The following is a 15,063-nucleotide window of genomic DNA, read 5'->3' as shown; positions in this document are numbered from 1 at the left end:
CGTTCCCCCAAGGCGCGCTCCGCTCGCACATTCCAGCAGCGGCCCCTCCCCCCTCTACTACGCTGCTGTTGGCGTCACGTGGCGCCGAGTCCACCAGTCAGGCGCCTCCACAGCCCAGGGCCCCGCCCCCCCCAGCGCCTCTCATTCCGCTCGACTCCCGGGGGCGCCTCGCACAGTCCATGGCGGCGCGGCGGCACCGCTGTCTCCTCCGCGACCCTCCGCGCCTTCCGCCGCTGGATGCGCTTCCCCCGCCCCCCCCCGCCCGCATGTTAGTTTCTCCGGCTTCCCCTGCGGTGGTGATGCGCTCCGTTCCCCCTCGCCCGCGGCAGGGGAGCGCGCCGAGCGACAGGACGGACCCGCAAAGTTTTTCGGACCAACTTTTCGAGCGCCGTGGCAGTCAATGGGCTGAGCTATGCTAAGCTAGCTCGCCAGCTAGCCATTTAACCGCACCGAGCCGCGCCGCTGGACCCGCGCTTTGTTTACATTCTATTGGGGACGTTTTTGGGGCAGAGTATCGCCGCCTGGGAGCCTGGTGCAACTTGCCCGGATGGACGGTGCAGGTGCACCTCTTGCGGCACCTGCGAAGCTTCTCACCCGTATCGCTGGGGGGGGGGGCAGTGAAATGAAGTGAACTTTACTGTTTTTAATAAGCGGGGCGTCGTTGCCGAAGACACCCGCCCGCTGCCCGTTTTTTTTTTTCTCCCCCCCGGGGGTTGGTTTCAGGTCGTTACCGACCCGCAAAGACGCTTTTCCAGCGACGCGAGACTCGGGGACGCGTCGTTCGCCGTGAACGAGTCCTTCAAATGAGTCGAGAGTCGGAGGTCACTCCGGCGAAAGACCGTGCGAGCGGTGGACGTTCGGCCCGCGAACTGGAAGTCATCGCCGGGGACTCGTTTAAAGTCCGCGGCGTTCGATGTAACCCGTGCTGAGCGTGACTGGCCGACAGGTTCGCGTCCCACCAAAGTAAACAGCTTCGACAGCGTTTTATTTTATTTTATTTTTTTTTAATCGCTCTCGTGAGTATTCCATTCGCAGCGCGGCGGCAAACAGACTCCACAGACTCGTCCGTCGTTCGCAGGGAGCCCCCCCCCCCCCCCCACCACCACCACCGCCGCGCTCACACCGACTTAATCGAACAAACGAAGAGTCGACTCGCCGAACGACTCTTTTTCCCACCGAGTGGATCGCCCGGGGCCGATCCTCAAAAAAGGAGTGGAACCTTTCATCACTCCACTTTTTTTTCCCCCAGAGTGGCGACGTGGATGCAAAGTTTGCGGACGCGCACTTTCTCACACTCGCACACGCACGCACGCAAACACACACACACACACACACACACACACACACACACGCGTGCGCGCGCTTAGGGACTTTGGAACCAGGTTGGCTCCCGGCGTGGGCCGCGCAGGGAGTTGGACCCTGTCGGACCCTCACCATGAAAGCATTTCCCAAGTGACTTTCGTCTCATTTTGACGTTCAGATTTCCACACCCACACCCTATGGTGCGGTTACAGCCACCGGGAAATGGATCTTTATCAGGCCGCTTTCCCAAACGGTGAGGGACGGCCGGGCGGCGGTGGGACACCCGAGCACGCGTGGGCTCACTCGGCCCCGCTGTGCCCCGCAATACGCTCCCTCTGGACGGCCGCGTACGACTATGAGGCGAGCGGGGAGGACGAGCTCAGCCTGCGGCGGGGCGACGTGGTGGAGGTGCTGTCCAAAGACGCCGCGATCTCCGGGGACGAGGGCTGGTGGACCGGGAAGATCAACCACCGCGTCGGGATCTTCCCTTCCAACTATGTCACCTACCAGCCCGCGATCTACAGGCTGCCCGCCGCGACGGGGGCAGGGACGGTGGGAGTCCAGGAGCGCGTCCCCAGCTCGCCCCCCGTCCAGATCGCTTTCAGCGAGCTGTTCCTGGAGGAGATAATCGGCGTGGGCGGGTTCGGGAAGGTGTACCGTGGAACTTGGAGGGACCAGGAGGTCGCCGTGAAGGCGGCCCGGCAAGACCCGGACGAGGACATCACGGCCACGGCGGACAGTGTCAAGCAGGAGGCCAAGCTGTTCTCCATGCTGCGGCACCCCAACATCATCAAGCTGGAAGGGGTTTGCTTGGAGGAGCCCAACCTGTGCCTGGTGATGGAGTACGCCCGCGGCGGCACCCTGAATCGGGTGCTGACCGGAAGGCGGATCCCGCCACACATCTTGGTCAACTGGGCGGTGCAGATCGCACGCGGGATGCACTACTTGCACGAGGAGGCCGTGGTGCCCATCATCCACCGCGACCTGAAGTCTAGCAACAGTAAGCAACCGAGAGAAAGTGAGATTTGAGGATGTGAGTGTGAGTGGGAGACCGAATCCTCCCTCGGGTGTCCTTCAAGAGGTTCCAGGGGTCACCAGCAAAATCATTAATAGTTCAACTTCACCATTACTTTCTTTCCGAGAGATAAACACCATCAGAAAACATACAATAACGACTGTTCTGATCCTAGTTTCACTGTTATCTCCCTAACTACAGTACAGTATAGACAGGTGTGTAATTTTGGACTAATTAATATATAATAATAAATATCTTCTCAGATTTGGTCTCCCAGAGACCAAATCTTATCAAATTGGAACCGTATTCAATTGAGGTTACTTGATCAGAAGAAAGTTGAGAACTGGATTAGCCTAATTGAATTGGCTCAGTAAAGTTTATCCCGCACCAGTTTCCCTTACAACATAACAACCTCATCGCTATTACCCTGTAATATCTTTTAGTGTAAAATACAGGCCTACATCATTTAAAAGTAAACACCATTTCAATGAATCTTGCCAGAGGCAGTTATTCAGTCTCACACTGGTCCTGAAACCCATGGGTCCCTTTTCTCCTGATATACTCAACTCTGTGGCTGAGAGAGCTGTTCAATACTAACACAGGATTTTACGCACCAGCTCCCATAAGGCTGTCATTATGAGACGATCAGGATTCCTCCCTCCTCGTGGGACGACAGTTTGGCCTTTCGAGAATTGTGCAAACTTGTCTTCAAACGAGGGCTTTTGAGACAGTCCCGTTATTTCTTCTAATCAGAATCATCTGAGACCACAGTTGTACCAGACTCCCTAAGATGGAGTGTGTTAATGCTCCTTTCACCCAATACACTAGTAACTCGAGGAGAGCGGAGAGGGGTAGATTGGAAGGGATTTGTGCGGGGTATGGCCGAGTTTGAGAGGTGTGTGCGATAGGTCTGCAGGGGTATGAAGTGGTGGGGGAGACCCTCGAGAGGATGTGAAATAAGGTCAGAGTTTGCTCAGCTGGGTTACGCTCCCTTCCCCCCGCCCAACCCTTGTCTTTTTAACACACAAACACACCTTCCCACACCCCCCCCCCCTCCAACTCTCCCTGAAATGTTCAAACAAAGCCAGTGATTACCACACACACACACACAGTCATTCAGTTATTCAGGCCATGTGCTTCGGCCAACCAAATGCTGTCAAGACCCCGTGCAGCAGGTTGTAGGATGAAACCTTGAGGGAGGATTTCTGTCCGACAAAAGGTGAAATTGAGTATCCCCAATGCAAATGTTGATACCAAGAGGCTCAAAGAGCTTCATATTAAAGAACAGGAACTTAGTTCTCTACTTGATGGACACATAGCAGCATGTTAATGTCTCTGGTGGATTATATGTCAGTCATTACATTGTAATTACCTCAATCTAAGATGCCAAGTCTATATTCTTCTTTCAAAAAAGTGGGTCGAATTGGTTCTCTGGATCGGATTCAAGGTTAAGTTTGGGATTCAGAACTTGTATTGTTAGCACACTGCATACGCAAGTGCAATTGCAAATATGCAAAGTGGTTTACATAAGGCAGAAAATACATTATATAAAAGTAAAGAAGAATGGAATCATCTCAATACAAAGCCCAAAACAGAAATAACAATAATACGATTATAACAACTGTAGTCCTGCTTATTCATTTCCAGGGCCGCTGAGCTGTGCAGCTTTATTGAACTCATTCAGGCTTACATTCAGTAACTGTTTTCTGTGATGAAAACTCTGCTATGAAGTAAGGTTGGCAATCACTACACTGAATAATGAATGAAAGATCTGGTGCCTTATTCATAATATACCAAGTGTATACACATGGACAAAGTTCATACTTCTAGTAAAATCCAGATTTTAGAAACAATGCGTAGGCACTTCTCCAGGCAGGTATAATATTTACCTTTTATAAATCAGGATGAATTTGGCGTCCATGAACACATTTTTCGTCCACCCCAATTTGTCTATAAAGACTTGATTAATACCAATCATTTTGTTTGTGATATTACAGCTGAAGAATCTGCCCATTGGTGGAAAAAATGGTAAAATCCGGCTGTAAATCCAATCATCTCACTCCTTAACATCTTCAATTCATTGAAAAATACAATCAAAGGCCCATTGTCTCGTCCACCACAGCACTACATAGTTACGGTTGATTTTAGTTGTGAAGATATTTATAACTCCCAGCCTTTGATAAGATTCTTTGACTGTGTAAAGTGCATTAGTAACTTTTCAGCAAGGATATTTTAAATAGGGACATCCAGCTATATCGATTTAAAAAAGTTCTCTCTCGAGTGACTTGCATTTTCCCTTCACATTTGGTCTTCACACAACCAGTTAAACCATAAATCATAAACCATAAACAGTTTAACCGGTAATCGACAATTAGAATTTTGACCAATGAACACGATCGTGTGCAACCACACATGCCATTTATTTCAGGCATATAAGAGGACAGCTTACGCAGCCGCGGGTCCTTTGCCAAACCCAGAAGTGCCGGCCGCGGTAAGCTTAGCTGTTTACAAACAAAACAGAGTAACAAAATAAAAATGTTATATTTATTTATAATTAACTGGTTAAAATGAATTAACGGCGTGTATGTGTGACTGGATTATATATAATGCAAAGTAATGCAACCGTTTTCCCCCAACCTAATTGTGTGCGCCCTCTAGTAAAAATCAGATTACTCTATACGTTGAGTTCTTGGGTCTTCGATTTGGGGTGTAAGAGGGTAAGCGAGGAAGTGTTCCCGTTATGTACGGTGTTTTGTTTTGTTCCGGAGCAGCACGGGGACGCACAGCGGAGCGCAGTTCACAGGCACGCTGAGGATACGTTCCTCATGAATATGCATATCTTGGCCAGACAATACGCTACCTTGATGCACTTTCGCTCATAAAATAAAACGCGCCTGGTAAAAAAGGGCACGGTGGCGGCATCAAGGGGCAAATGGGCAGGTGCTCAGGGACCCTCCGTCCCTTGGAGGAGGATCCCCCACCCCCGCACGTGCCTGCTGATATTGATTAATGATCGGTCTTTTAGTCAGAAAAAAAAAATCAAAATTTGCATCCCTATGTATAAGCCATCTTTTGCTTAGATGTGTGTTTGTATCATTGTGCGTTAGAAACATGCACACGTTAAGAGTCTTGTGGGTGTGTGTGGGAGTGTAAAACTACTCTCAACACAGGAGATCTTCCTCTATGCATCGCCAGCTCGACCCAGTTGTAGCCTCATGGAGATTGGAGATTGGATCTGGATTTGGATTTTGTCTGCAGCATTCCGTGTGGCCGGATGCAAGTGTGTATGTGTTATTATACGTCGACGTGTGATTCTCAATGTGTATACAAGGACAAGGGTCAGATAGTCCTCGTTGGGAATACCAGGCAGTTTAATCTGATATCAGCGTGATTGCAATGCCGCAGATATTCCTGGAGCCCACCTTGACGACTCTCCAGACTCCAGACTGAAAAAAGGTTCCGTTCTCTCAATGTTATTGAGCATCATGCACCACCAACATGCACTATTAAACAGCAGTGGGGATTTCCCAACGTTCATCCGCACCTTGTCGAGATCCAAAACTGGTTATAAATGGTTGTTGAAAGAGTCATGCCCTCTGCTATTTTGAAATGACTCGGCCGCTTATCCGAAATGCACGAGTATGAAACTTCACGACTCATGCATTTCCTCCCGCTGTACCATTGGTTGATTATAATGGAAAGTCAAGAATGAGGAGGATACCAATTCCAACAGCATTCTCCACAAACCATGTAAAGATCCGTCAAGAAGTTTGCATGTGCTATAGGTATTTATTCCTTCTAGTGAACGGGTATATGGCCGACATTCCTCAGCCTTACCACCAGTCGTGTTGTGCATGTCCTCTTCCAAAATGCCAACTCAGCATTTAAGGAAGGAAAAAAAATGGGATGTTTAAAGACCAGTTTGCTGTAGAAAGTAATTATCAGAGCACTGCCGGATAGATTTGCAAAAACGTTTTAAAATAAGCATTCAAGATTCAAGATTTTTATTTGTCACATACATATACATACTTCCATACATATATGCAGTGAAAGCATATGAGGCCTTTCGCGAAATATTGTGTGTTGACAAAAACGGAGCTCTAGAATCAGGCCCGTTCGAGATGGAGACGCTTGTTCATTATAAACAGATGGGGAGAGAGAGGATTTAACTGCTGTTTCAGCCATCCGGGCTAATCAGGTGTTTGCTAAATACACACAAACACCCTCCCCCGTGCAGGCGTAGCGCTGCTTACGCAAGTCATTGTGTTTTTGTCTTTGCTCCTTCATTGTGATCGGGGGACAACATAGGTTTTAATTGGAGGGGGAGAGAATTTTAAAGCTCATTTTGTAAAGATGATTCAGAGCAGCCCTTTCATCAATTCTAGGCCACGTCAAAAGATTGGACACCGTCCGCAGATGGCCGGGTCAACCTGGTTCATTCATTTCAAATGGACTTGTTCGCGCTTTCCGGCGCCGTCGCAACTCAGAAACTGAGTCGTCCGGATTTGCGGAGCAGGTTTTCACACGGCAGTGTTTTAAAATGTGCTTTTCATTCAAAGGAAGTCAGGAGGATGTGACAAATCGAAAAACACATACTGTAACACACGGAAGTGCTCATCAGTTGTCCATGGCAACATGGACGGCCGCAAGTTGTTGCAGGCAGCCGATTGGCTCAGGGTCAGTGTCCGTTCTTATCTAAACCAAGAATTACTAAGAAGGTGTAAGTTTTTGCCTTGAACCCGGTTATTGAGTTCACAAGTTTCTTGCATATACACACACACACACACACACAGAGCACCCTGTGGTGCGCAGGGTTGTTTTCCCAGTAAAACTGTTCAAATAATGCAGCGAAAGAGAAAATGCTGCAAATGCCAATGGTGGCCCGTAGGCAAAATCAGTTTTCCTTGTCATTATTTGTGCATAAACCCAGTCGGGAATGCTGAAAGCAGTGGGGCATTAGAATGACGGGGGGGGGTAAATAAAATGATAAATAGGGTTTTACGGGCATGCAATTGCATTGTGAAGAGAATTTGTATATCTGCATCCAGCACATTGATTTGTTTACTATAGGTGCAAATAAGGACATGAACAGGAACACACACACACACACACACACACACACACACACACCCCTATTGTTGTCCACCTTCAACACCTCAACTACTCAGTCTCATTTACGTATCAAGCAGCAGTGTACACACACACACGCTGCACACAGACAAACAAATACAGATATTTGATCAGTGATTAGCCTGTAAAGTACTATGTTGGAAGTCAGCGAGATTTGACCAAACTCTTTTGTATTATTTTCCCCTCCCTAATCTGTAAGATCCCGGCCGGCTGGGAGGAATGTTGCTAATGAGGGATAAAAGCTTAACATACGTTTGCACAATGCACTGGTCAAGCAGCGGTTGCTAGGCTACTGCCGCCAGAAGAATGGCAAGGACTCAGAGGGTCTCAAAGCCCTCGTTTTGTTTTGTCCCGTTCATATTTAATCTCTCAGAGAGCCACGGTACTCTTTTATCGCCTCGAACCGAGGGGGGGGGGGGCTTCATTATTTCGCTCCCTTCCATAACCTTCCCTCCCCAGTTTCTTTAGGCTACTCTTTTCACTCTTTGTGTCAACCGTTCTTTCCATATTTAGTTTCTGACGACCCACCTTTCTTGTTCCATGCACCCCCACCTCCCTGCTTCCTTCCTTCTTGCCTTTCTTCTTTCAGTCTTACCCTCCCACCACCACACAAACACACACACACACATACACTTAATACACTTGTTCCCTCTTTCTCCTTCGGGGGTGAGGAGTGTCGGAGCGTGGACGGAGATGTGGATAAGGGCAGTAAAGCACACTGAAACTTGGCCCGGCGCCGCCGCGCATGACAACGTTACGACGGGAGTTTCATGTGTGGATGGCTTCAGCAGAGGAATGCCAGGTATGCGTGCCGGCGTCGCGGAACGCCGCTGCCAACGGCAACTGACACACATTCTCCTGTCTATCAAAACTATTGTTGAGATTGAGTACATAGTGTCTCTCACTACCACTGTTGCGCCACATCCCTTTCTTCCTGTAGACCCATCCAAGACCCAACATAAATATGGCCTCCGCGGGAAAGTTAGCAAAGCTTGACTCGGTGTTGCAGGGCAACTTTTCCCTGGCTTCCGCCCCGGTGACACAGACAGTTACTGCCTGTCTTTCTCTGGCAAGAGAATGGGCAGAGGGCAGAGTTGAGGAGTTGAGATGCTTTCACTGTGTGTTTTTTTATGCCCTCTCTCTGACTGCACCTATAGAGCTCAATAGTGTTTCCGGAAGTGAAAATCCTATTCCTTTTCTGTATCGAGGATTTTGATCCATAGTTTCCGTGAGAACAAATTGGTGCCCGTCAGCGTGTCCTGGGAGATTTCAATTTCCCGGACAAATGGGAGAGATTCCGGTCAAATATTATCTGTGTTTTTTGTTTCTTTCTTGAATTGATAGGCGGGCTATACAGAGAATGACATCATCAAGGCTTGTAGATGTATAATATTGTTTTATTGAATATTCAAAATAAAACAAGTCCCGTCAGTTAACGCTATTTAAAAAATAAATATTCTAAATATCACTACGAGATATCAAATAATTTCCGTCTGTGATCAATATGTAACGAGTGCAGATACTTTAACATTTCACTAAATTAAATTAATACAATTTTGAACAGATCCAAAACAAAATAAACATGGCAACTAGGTCTAAATAAAAAAAATCAGTTGGAGCGTTGTTTGTTTTCGTCGGGACGTCTCATCGACATATTTTACACAATGGATAAAAAAATACCAAACTATGGATGTATATGTCCCTGTTGTCACATTACACCATCTTTCTGCTCCTCCTCAGAGTTCTGGACACTGGCTTCGTGTCTACTGTGTTTACAAGCACAACCTGTCTACGAGGAAGGGGGCGAGGCTTAATTCTATACCGACAAATGTGATTTGTCAGAGGTGAAAGGTCAGCTTTAGATCGTCCAAACTGATTGGCTTTCCGTTGCAACTTGCCGAGTACGGAAACTAACAGATCTGCGGAATTTCTTTATCGAAATGATCGAGTATACTTTATTTCGACATTGAGGAAAAAAATATGGCCATAATTTTCCTTATCGTTTTATTGCCCAGCGCTAATTCAAATTGTGCTTAGAGGGAATTATTTTCACTGGAAATTATAACCAGAGAGATTTAAATATGTAGGACATCAACAGATCTTCCCGGTAAAAAAACAGCAATTCCCAGATAACTGAAACGCTGTTTTGGTCATTAACCATAATGTCATAACCATCCAAGGTGGACTGACCTGAGCTATGATAAAAATATGTTTTATTTGCGATGTCATGGAGAAGTACTACACTATCCACAATCGTACAGTGTGTCAGCAACGTCTCTGATTGGTGGAGCTCGCTGTTACCATGGAAATGTTGACCGCGCCCGCCAATGTCACTGTCGGCGAGTGAGTTAGTGCTACCACTGAACTAAAACACTATATATACACACACACACACACACACAACACAAATTACAATATATAACAACACTATTATTAACTATATAAACACTAATAATGACAAAGGTCAGGGCTCAGAAGAAGGGTGCTAAACTATCTTTAGGTTGGAAGTTGTTGGAAAGGTGTGATTCGCCTTGGAGAATGGGATGAGTAGTTCATTCACTACTTAAAGTAATTATGTACACATGTCTTGAGCCTTTTCCTTTTTTTACATTTTCCTTTTTTCTTTTTTGCTCCAAATCAAATGTTTGATGATCACGATTCATCTAATTGTTGGTTGTCTTTGTTCCAGACTTAAAACACTTTTAAATAATGGTTTTCTGGAAAGTCAATGGAGTGAATTAACGGGAAATACACTTCCGGAAACGGAGCCAATCAAAAAGTGGGCGGTCACTGTTGAGCTCTATTGTTACGGGGGAAGGATGAAAAGGAGTACGGCCAACAGCTGAGAAGAGCTACGGTTGACCAATGGCCTTCCTAGTTTCCACTCATGAGACCAGCATAGCAGGAGTCGCTCTCCGTTCTCCTCTAGGGGTTTGCGAGAGGTTTTCAGCAGCCCTAGCAGCAGGCGATTTTAGGTATAGAGATTGGAATTAGAACTAAGGGTGACATTGAAAGCGCAAAGAGCCGAACACTGATGGATGGAGGTTTGTCATCATAATCACTGCTCCTCTTCTCCCCATTAAGGAATCTGTTTCCCAGGGATACTTACATTTCTTTCCTGATAAGAAGTACTTTAGAATTTAATATTACACCACATTACCTGACTCTTTTATTCAATGCGACTCACAAGTACACGTCACATGTCTGTAGTCAAACCAATTGAACATTTCAATCTTCATCATCAAAGCCTTCAATAAGTAACTTTTTTTTTGTTGCTGTAATTGTCTTTGACAAAAAACTACGAGTCTTTAAGGAAGTCATTATTTGACTTGAACACTGTCACACAGAACAAATTATGTTCACATCTTCTCCACTACAGCCAGAGTGCTTGCATATATGCATACATAACCTATTTTTTTTAACATCTCGATTGATAATATCTAACTGCTTTTACACATGAACTCTAGACAATATCCAGATAATCAGGTTCGCACATTGTCCGGATTTACCTTTTCACACATGTAGCACACAACCAGGAACTGTCCGTGTCAGAAGCGTTTACACTACCTGGAAATACTCTGTTTGGTTTAGATCAAGGGCAGAGCTTGGGTAGAGCAAGCAGGACACAGGACGTGACGCAATGATGCTGCAGAGTTTTAGCACACCCAAGATGGCAGACGGGGCTGCAGACTTATCCTTTTTGCTGTTGATACTCCATGTATTTGGATGTATTTGCAATATGAACGAAAGAGTGGAAAGGAATATAAAGGTACGCAGAAAGGAGTACGAAGCGGCTACGCTCCGTCAACGAAGATCAGCACAAAGGTAAAAAACTGGCACATGATAGAGACGTCATCCACACGCGACACCCTCACTCGCTTGCTGTGAATGCTCCGGAAAATTACCTGCTCTGTCCACACATACTGCTCAGTCGGACATTACCCGAACTTTGTACTAGGGTGCTGGCTGGGTAATGTCTGGTCCAAATGATTCAGACATTTCCGTTCACACATACAGCTCCTCCGGGTAATGTCCAGATAATTTCAGAGTTGCAGTGCATATGTGAAAGCAGCTGATATCTGCCACCACAGGGTGTGATTTGTGAAACATGAGGAGAACAAATTTGATTAAAAGACCAGTAATGGGTGATTTTTCAAGTTTTGGCATCTACCAATATCTATGAGTTTTCTTCTTTGTCTGAACAAAATGGACACCTGTTGAAGACCATTTATAGATAATGAAAATCCACGTCAGACTAATAAAAAAGTACTGGATATAACATTTCATTTAAGCGCTTAAAAATGTGTATCTATTTTTTATTTCAGAAAGTGCGTTATTTAGCACTAATTTATTCAACAGCATTTTAACGACCTACTACAACTGTTGTTCTCCCTGTGTCTCTCCCATATTGTTGCCGAGTTATATTCGGACTGAATTATTATTAAAATATTAATTCTCACAAAATGTCAAAGGAACAAATAGATAATTGGCAAAACAATATATCAATTAGACTCACTGATCCTCAAATACCAGATTTCACTTTTTTGTAACACTTAAGTATATTACTTATTTAGTAATATTTAAATAAATACTAGATGTAAATGTACACTACACTTATTTTATTTGTTATTTTTGCTGTAGCGTAAAACCAAAGATGTCTGCACAGTCAGGAAAAGGAACAAAAAGATGTGCGAGGTCTGCCCTAAAGACTTAGAGGGGAAAGTCATCTCTGCCTGTCATCTCCCCAGTGTTCCTTCTCCAATACCTGGATCCTGCCCCAAGCTCTTCTGCAGGAGATGGAGATGGATGCAGGAGCGGCTGGCTGAGGGTGGGGCCTGCCCTGGAGCAGGGGGTGGGGGAGCTTTCTCAGGTTACTTCCCACGGCTGTACACCCCTGATAATTTAAACTGCTAGAAAATAAGGAATGGCTTAATTAACAGGTTTTTCTTTCTTCTGACCTGAAGTAGTGTTAAGTTGGAGAAATTGGGGACTTAGACAAGGGGACCAAAAAGAGAATCAAGACTATGCCGCCTTATTTGAGAGTAAGAAAGAGCAAATTTTTGCTTTGTTGTCCCAGTAGCAGAGCGGTCAGAGATGGTCTGGCACCAGTTTTCCCAAGTACTTCAGGTGTTCTTTACTCCTGTTACACTGACCACCACATCAATCTCTCCAAGGGGATTTGTTAGCCCAGGTGTGGCTTGTACTGCGGCCTTACAACAAGTGTGCATGCTTCGAGGAATTTATTTTCACATGTATTTAATTTGTGCAATTGACATTCATTCTAATGTGCAATAAAGGGGTTTTCAAACATATGTATACGGTAGAGAAATATGTGTTAAGCTTTCCTTTCTATTTGCAAGATATATATTACTATTTTTCCCAACTCTCACCAAGGCTTTTAGAGATCAATGGGACCATTGAAGATGGGCCTCAATCATTGGATTTTGACTTGGATTGAGACTCCGCTGGGGATCCTTTGGTTCCTTGGTCATGGTGGGGGGGAACAGAACACTTGGTTGCCCTAGTAGAAGTCAACCTTTCCAAGCAGCCCAGAGCTAGGGTGTGCAATAAGGACCCCCCTTTCGTGACTAGCTGTTATGTTTTTTTTTTATTTTTAACCAACGGGCAACCATAACGTCCAAGTGTTGAGACCAATGCAATGCAGATGTGTAGACTGAACGGAAGCAAATGGAAAAAGAATAAACATCTTCAGAGAAATAGCGAGTCAGTGCAGAGTGAGAGAGAACTTGACAACAGGAACTAAAAGTTTATCATTGGTCTAGTGGAACCTGTTTGTAATGGAATGCCCTTTGTTGGATTTTGGGTAGAGGATCCACTTAGTTCCCCAGGATGGTAATGGTACTAATACCCTGTCTATTAGCTTGGGGCCTTATTGTGAGTTCTCCCATCAGTCCAAGGGAAATTCTCAAATCTTCAAATCCATCCAAAGATAATAATTTATTCCCCCAATAGTCTCTTGCCACCCCCATCGATGCTTTTATTTCTGTCCTTCCCTTATTTCTCCTCATCTGCCAATCACCTTTTCACCCCTGGGTGTTTCTGCCTCGGTCAGCTGTAGCGAGGTCTGGTGTAGCCTGTGCTTGTGCCACTTTGAGCCGAAGCGTGTCCCCGGCACTGTAAGATCAACAGCATGTGTGGGCCTCGGTGAACTGTTTGCGTGTGTGCACGTTTTTCGGCCAGAACTCTTAGTGTGGGAGTTAAGTCCAAGGTCAGCGAGAGATAACGCCACACCTGGAGATCAGTCGCCCTCCTAGATTGTACTCAAGTGCACACACACTATCAAACGCACACATAACTCGGCTTTTGTTCGAGATGGAAAATTGTCCAATTGTCCGATATGCGCTGTGCCAAACTAAAGTGGCACAGCGCATAATACAGTAGCAGATAGGTTTTTTTTGGGGGGGGGGTTTACTTAACGGTTTGCATGAGTATTTCCATGAGGAGTAACTCTATCGCCACACGTATTGTTTTTGCTTTGAAGACGTCTCACAAAGCAGGAGCTCAGATCCAAAGTCCTGTTGCATTCTAGTGGCTGCCTCTAGCCAGGAATACATCCTGTGAGAGTATCTGACACCTTTTTACTACAACTACCTTTTTTTCCCCCCTTGAAGTCACAGTTTCCATGAGGTCGAACACCGTCATTTAATGATCATCATAACGAAGGGAGGAAAACCTCCGTCTTCCATGGGGGTTTCACAACAGTGACTGTGCTGATAGGTACCAATGGTGCTGTTTTGTTTGTTTTTGTTCATGGATCATAGACACTAGGACGACCTGCCTAAATACCTTTTTTAAGAGCTGCTCAAGGAGAAATGTCAGCCTTGCGACTAGTATACAGGTTTTATTGTGCAAGGTTTCCAGAGCTTTAGAATATGTTTAAGTGGTTTCTTTTTATATAGGCCTAAGTGAGTTAGATTGCATTAAGTGGTCTAGTTATGTTGTTTTCAATTCAAACTGATTTGGGTTTCATCTTTGCATTGTTTTCATGCCAAATCTGTGTTTTCTGCATATAACAGATTTCTATTATTTTAAGAAAATGATTGGAATTCACTTTAATGCAAAATTGAAAATAATAGTTTGAATATTTTCATGCAATTCTTCAAAATAGATGTTTGATTATTGATTTATTTAATTGATCAATTTAATAGTTTCATTTTGAGTCATTTGGTTCACCATGGTAGACGTGTCAAAATTATCAGTTATGTAGTCTAAGGTTTTTCAATACAACTTTTCTAACACTGTTGATTTAAAAAAAACAAAACATTTTGCTAACATATGACAGTATTTTCATAGTGGAGATATTGGTAGAAGGAAATCAAGGAATCCAATTGTAGCCAGAAAAGTACTTTGTTTGTCAGTCATTACATTGTGTGTGGCCTGCTATAACAGGGGAAATCATATAAGACATTATAAAATATTTTTTTATTGTTACAGACTTGACTATTACAGATTAATAAGCACATGGGATGACTAGGTCTGTTAGTGCAGTGTGGACTTCACCACGGCAGCTCTCTCAGGTCAGGTGTCGTGTTACGGGCAGGGTAACTTCAATGCGTCAGAAGAACTCCAGGTCCCGAGGACAGGGCGCTTTGTGG

The 15,063-nt window shown here is 45.1% G+C and overlaps 1 protein-coding gene across 1 annotated transcript in view; it reads left to right on the top strand.

Annotated features, from left to right (window-relative positions):
• Positions 1-1,524: 1,524 nt before the first annotated feature.
• Positions 1,525-15,063, top strand: part of map3k21 (mitogen-activated protein kinase kinase kinase 21) — a gene marked incomplete at both ends in the record, with an annotated part of 29,639 nt that continues 16,100 nt past the window's right edge. The window contains one exon of the mRNA XM_080016565.1: positions 1,525-2,302. Within this exon, the coding sequence (XP_079872691.1) occupies positions 1,525-2,302 (778 nt within the window). The remainder of the gene's footprint in view (positions 2,303-15,063) is intronic.

This window comes from Zeus faber (assembly GCF_960531495.2).
Source record: "Zeus faber genome assembly, chromosome: 16".
Taxonomy (NCBI): Eukaryota; Metazoa; Chordata; class Actinopteri; order Zeiformes; family Zeidae; genus Zeus; species Zeus faber.
The sequence above is the reverse complement of the archived record's forward strand: the minus strand, read 5'-3'. Positions and strand labels throughout refer to the sequence as shown.